The sequence below is a fragment of the Priapulus caudatus genome, unplaced genomic scaffold, assembly GCF_000485595.1.
Source record: "Priapulus caudatus unplaced genomic scaffold, Priapulus_caudatus-5.0.1 Scaffold1371, whole genome shotgun sequence".
Taxonomy (NCBI): domain Eukaryota; kingdom Metazoa; phylum Priapulida; class Priapulimorpha; order Priapulimorphida; family Priapulidae; genus Priapulus; species Priapulus caudatus.
In genome coordinates this window covers 64118-70555 of record NW_014578432.1, presented here as the reverse complement: position 1 = coordinate 70555, position 6438 = coordinate 64118, and the positions used below count along the sequence as shown (strand labels likewise).

Sequence of the window (6438 nt, the reverse complement as noted above, 5' to 3'; positions counted from 1 at the left end):
GAGTGTCTGGGGTCAGATTCAAGAAGAAATGTGTGTGCATACGCACAAAATTGAATCCGGCCCCTGTGATGTAAATATTACTAGTCTAACCCACGTGTTTTCATGTATTTAAATCTATTGCATATATCAGCGAGTCTGTGCACATTGGTTGTGGTTGGGTGATAAAAGTTAATGCATGAAGAAGTTCTTATCTATTTCTATAGTTCATATGACTGTTTTTAAAACTCGGACCATTGAAATGGCAACACTGGTTCTCTGCAGTCAACACTGTGGAGTGGCAGCATTACTATTTTTCTTTAGTAGTTAGCTAATGCCCCTCCAGCAAAACTAGACCTGAGTGCAAATCGCTTTCACACGAGCCACCTGTGACATTTGCGTGCAGTGTATGACAATTATTGTCCTATATCAGTATATGTCATTATTTTATTTTTGATTATTTTTTGGAATGTTGTATATGTTGCATTGCAGGTCGGTGATCAGTAGCCCATCAGGTGAGCATCGCCATGGCAACCCGCACACGTAAACTGCTGGCTGCCGTGATGCTGCTACCTCTACAATCAACATGGTTGATTTTTTTTCCCTGCACACGTGAGCGAGCAATTACTTCATTGATCTTTAAGCATTAAATAGAATCAATAGAACACGTCTCAGTCGACTTTACTTGTTAATAGTTTTTGATTTGAGATCGTTCGAATGCAGTAGTGCAAAGACACAGATTTAAACGCGAGCACAGGAGCGTGTAACAAAGAAAAAATTTATTAATACAACTGTATAAACAGATTTATTTCACATGATAGCGACACATTTTCGTGTCAATGCAAGGTCAAAAATTCAACATCAATAAAATGTTTTAAACCACGAAAAAAGGCAAAACGCCTAGCATATATATACAATAGCAACGTGCAACTTTCCGAAAATCTGACACTTGTAATTTAAACAGTTCAGTCGGCCCACCAGTCGTCAACACTTTTGACTCGCCTCCGGCAGACGCCTCCAAACTCGCCCCGGTTGGGACTCCGCTTTCTAACGTGTGCAGTAGAAGTATCAATCAACTATACGCTATATTCCACATGTGATAAAAGACAGGAGGGGCGGTGATGGTGGTGGGAAAATGGCGGAGGCATTGCGAGCACCCTTCCCCCAATCTGACAAAACGCAGCAAGGGCGTGGTGACGTCATCGATTGCTGCTGACATTTCTCAGGGTTTGCCTGGGGAAGGGAGGGGGTGGGGACCAGCGTGTGACAACGCTTACCAGTGCGACAGGGGGTGGAAAGTAAAACTAACGACAAACGACTTATGTAACGTGTGGAAAAAAGTTTTCTAGTGGCATGACGCTAATTGGTAATCGATGCCTAATTATTTATTTACATTTGAAACTTGCGGATTGGCAAGAGTGAAATATTTACACACTAGGGAATTAAAATCTTAAAGTTAGTCAACTAGATAAAAGCTAATATTGTCTAACGCCAACAGCTTGTAGCAAAGTGTACCGGCACGATTTTTTTTCATTTTATTAACACTTTAAAAGTGGATAAGGAGAGTGTCATTACTACGTGCCAATGCCTAATATTACTCACTCCCCCTCCCCCATATACCCATAAAAATGACACCAACGTAATGGTGGATGAAAGTGCCAAATGAAAGAGAATACTACAAGAGTAAACGGCAAAATTACTTAGGGAAAAGGACGAGAGAGGGAAAACAGGGGCATTAGACCAGTAGACACACACAACGACGTAGGTCCCGTGGGGTCTCGTGACACGTCCGTCATCACGCCCTTAATTATTCCGTTCCACGAGTAATACTAAAACCAAGTAAAGGGTAGTCCTGTTTTACTATTGCAGGTCTCAGAAACTGCTTCTCTCGCAGTACCTGTGCATGCGCGCATATGTGTGGGTGCATACGTGTGCGTGCGTGCGTGCGTGTGCGTGCATGCATATGTGTGTGCATGCGTGCATACGTGTGCGTGTGTGCATGCGTGCATACGTGTGCGTGCGTGCATGTGCGTGCGTGGCTTGCGTGTGCGTGCGTGCTTGCATGTGCGTGCGTGCATGCTTGCATGTGCGTGCGTGCGTGCATGTGCGTGCGTGGCTTGTGTGTGTGTGCGTGCTCGCATGTGCGTGCGTGGCTTGCATGTGCGTGCGTGCTTGCATGTGCGTGCGTGCTCGCATGTGCGTGCGTGGCTTGTGTGTGAGATGCAGTGAGTGTGCTGATATATACACCGGTATGATCGGGGGGAGGAGCGCGTTAACTAGTACTTATTCAAGTCGACACCTCGCAGAACTCGAGAAAGCAAGATATTAAGAAGAGTTGTGCCTGCTTGCTCACCGTCGCCATCACAATCGCTGCATATATCGAAAATTTCCTAACAAGAATTCTGGCAAAAACAACTCGGAAATCTCCAGCACTAACATAGTGCGTGCGCGCGGCAGGCAGCGACTGATCTCTCCACCCTGACGCTCGGGTGGAACACTGACCACGCCTCATATTTGGCATCCGTTAAGACTCGGTGGGAACGGACTCGAGCTATCATTAAAATTACAACGCGCAAAAGCTAGTCTACGAGTAAACCTACGCCATCTTACCTAGAATTCCTGATTTGGCATTTGAAGAGATCGTTCCTGTTAAACATCCCCACATTTCATCAACACACTATATCTATCAAAGTGCATAAAAACGGCACCGTCAACGAAATCCTTGACAGTGCAGTCATATTGCAATAAAAATCGGGGTAGGTGGGCGTGGCTTGGGGGTGGGGGGAAAACGTAAACACCTAAAACATAGTGCATAAATGTAGACAGTCTGCACAGAGCTTATACTCTACGGACTGTTCTGAAAGAAGAGACAATGTTGAAGCAGGGAAGCAAATGAGAGAACCAAACTTGTATCACAATTTCATTTCATTCATTCACATGATAAACCTGAACAATATATACTTCAAATATTTCCTGGCAATGGCTAGTAACGCCTAGTAACACCGCATCTTATTCCTTAGTAACGACGATGCCTAGTAACGCCTAGTAACACCGCATCTTATTCCTCAGGAGAAGGTAGAGGAGGAACTAAAGGAAGACATCGAGAGCAGACACGGGGAGAAACGGACCAACGAGATATGTCAGGATCATACCAAAGAAGGAGACGTTACAAACGAGAAGGAGCATCTAGTGGGGGCGACAAACACGAGCGGGGAACAGACCGATGTGGAGACCTCTTCTCGAAGGAGGGAGAAGCCTACCCTCGCACCTAGCACTGCATGGAAGAAGCTAACCGCAGGAAGAACGCAGGAATACGAGAGCATTCCCGACGGTGGCGCCATCACGGACGAGCAGGCAGATGTCGTCGACGAAACCGGCGAGATATTCCACACGTTTTACTCGCATCGCAATCACGCAGCGCCACCTGGTGGCTTCGACAGCGACGACGACGATGACGTCATAGTGGAGAGCGAAGACGAGTGCTAGCAAGTCGACAGTGGTGCCACCTGTGTTTTGCTGCGAGTTCTGGTGCGCTGTGTACATACCTTTGGCGGCCAATCGGTGATTGGACGAGTGTGCTGTGATTGTGTATACTAGTTAATGAAAGCTCGTTAATAAATCTTATTTTATTATATTTCGTCGCATTCAACAATTTATTTCAATTTTAGTAAATAAACAAACTTGTTTATACAAAATTGCCGCCTGACAAGTGTTATAAGTGAGCAGAAATTATTTTAATAATAGATGCAAAGTAAAGAAAAATGTGCAGCGTAGGGTTAGTCACGTATATGTGCATGTGTGTGTGTGTGTGTGCGCGCATGTGTGTGTACATATCACAGATAGCATATACATATCATTTATACATATAGCATAACTCCATGGCACGCTGCACGCGTGATACTGTAGTGTCTACATGCACATGATGTGATGTGCATACATATGTGTGTTCCCTGCACTATCACATCCACAGTTGTGGGACACCCACCTCTGCTCCTTCATACACATGTAGCGCAGACGCTGCTTGCCGTGTCAGCTGCCACCACAGCAGGGGCGCAAATCCAGGGGGACAGGGGGACATGCCCCCCCACGAATTTTCAGAGGGTGTACATCATATCAAATGTCCCCCCCCCCCACGATTTTGATCACCATTATTTTGTGTGTAAGTGTGCAAGTGTAGCGAAGTTTGCCGTGATTTTTATGTCATTGTTTAATAAAATAACGTGATTAAAGAGAGAAATCACTGGCAGTGACAAGTGTGTTTGTATGGTAGGTAGCATGTTAATAAAGCGACGGCTTAGGTGATTTCTTGATATTTCTATGTAAGCACGGCCGTAAATAGTGAAAGGTGTCGTGGCAATTTGGCACGACAGAATTCCACAGAGTTTTGTCTAGGAGGCCTATTGGGGCCTAAAATAACATCAGAATATAAAATTTTAGGCTACAATTATTGGTGCTAGGGCTGCATACATCCAAATCCCATTGGTTGATAACAAATCAGGCCTGAAACTCCGTTTTAATAATTCCTTTTATGGTTGCATTTCTTGACCACTACACGCCTAATTCCTAATTCTAACGCCTAACCATAACACTACTTAGAAATTAATTCCAAAATTAACTAATTTGTATCACCAATGGGAGTTGGGAGGTAGCACAGGCACTGAGGCCTGCATACTACGCTCCCACAGGGCACTTGAACGCGTTTCAACTGTAAACACGACGCCGCCGCCAATTGCGCGCGACACTGACCCATACATATATAGGCAGGTGAGAAACAACGATCCCAAAAATTCGCGTCTGACGCTCGCATGCATTTCTCACTGATTTTAACACAAATACACATTCCAACAGCTCCATCCTTTTGGTTCTCCTTCCAAGAACAGTGTCACTTGTTAATAAAATCATAATGTCTCTGTTTCGTAAGCGGAGCCTGTGTCACCGCGAAATCCACAAAGACTGACGAAGATTCTCGCGTTCGCTTAGCCACTGCGCACGGATGTAACGAATTTCGGCCCAAGTTAAAGTGCGGCCGAAAGTTCGTTTACATCCGTGCGCAGTTCCGCAGCTTTTCTCACGCTGCTATATATTTATGCTGTCAGTGTGGCGCGGCAATGGCGGCGTGGTGTTACAGTTGAAACGCTTAAGTGCCTGTGGGAGGTAGTATGCAGGCCCTAGCCGCGAGTGCCCGCAGGACTACTACTGTCTATTGATTTAAAGCCGAGGTACTCTTCTGCGTACTAATATTAGGTATACCTACATACTTTCTGGTCTGTTGGATAGGTAGAGCCACTAGCAGTAGCACTACGGTTGCGGGCTGAACAAATCAACATCCTCAAGTTCTCTAGCTGCCCAAACGCCGACCGCAAAAACCAAAAAAAAGCTGCCCCCCCCCTTTTTAAAAAACCCCCTTCCCCCCCTTTTTTCCCCCCACAACCGACCTGAAAAATTGTGATGATAAGATGATTACAGATATACAATTAATTTATACATATTAATAGCATAGGGTTTAGATTACAGCGTATTAATCGGCCAAGGATAGAGAAACATGGGGCGCAATCCACTTTAGGCCCCTTAGTATCACGAAGTGTATGCAGCATGTTTCTGTGTATGTTTCATCCAAACTGATGCACAGAAACTTTGCGTATATCAAGGAATGATGCAAATCCTACCGTAACCCTAGACTCTACCCCTAACCTAAACCATTCGTGATACCTAAGGTTATACTTTATGGCTTAGGGTTAGGATTTTTGATCATTCCGCTGATATCGGCGTGCTGTGCGTCAAGTTGAATGATTCACAGAAATCTGTGCATCAAGTGATGATTCACAGAATTGCTGTGCATCACCTTCGTGATACCTTAAGGTGCCTAAGCTGATTTTGTCAGCCGAACATGGCGGTCCCAATAAAACATGACAATGTTGCTCAACCCTAATTTCTAACCGCTACACGCCTAACCTTTTTATGATATAATATATATTATATTGATGTAAAGGACATTGGTTCTTGTTGGGGACCCATGTTCCTTATCCGTTGAACCGTATAATCTACCCTTAGTCATATTATGATGATGACTATATCGCAGCTATGAGTAGACATTTATTTAGGCAAAAGCAAAGCCGCGCGTTATCGTACAATCCGCTCCTTACTGCGTAACGTGGCAGCTATTGTTACTGTTAGCCGTTAGTGTTGTGCGCGGTATACGATACCCTTATTACGAACTTCACAATATTTACTACCATTTTGAAAGGATCTGTGTAGAGATCCTGATCTGTTGTTTCTTTTCGCTGTCGCAAAAGCAGTCTCCTTGCTTTCTTGGGTCGCTGCCATTTTGGGGGGCGATTGTTGCGCACCGCTTGACTCTCTTATGGACTTATCTATTTATCTTTCAACTATATCTTTTATCGTTAACTTATTAGGTTATTATATCTCCTTATCATATTATGCTTAACCTTTTGATCCGCCCCC

General features: G+C 44.5%; 1 protein-coding gene across 3 annotated transcripts in view; it reads left to right on the top strand.

Annotated features, from left to right (window-relative positions):
* LOC106816412 (probable RNA helicase SDE3) overlaps positions 1-3665 on the top strand; it is an 11979-nt gene extending 8314 nt beyond the window's left edge. For all 3 annotated transcript variants that reach the window (XM_014821021.1, XM_014821020.1, XM_014821019.1), the window contains one exon: positions 3052-3665. In XM_014821021.1, the coding sequence (XP_014676507.1) occupies positions 3052-3462 (411 nt within the window). In that variant the 3' untranslated portion in view covers positions 3463-3665. The remainder of the gene's footprint in view (positions 1-3051) is intronic.
* Positions 3666-6438: the final 2773 nt, after the last annotated feature.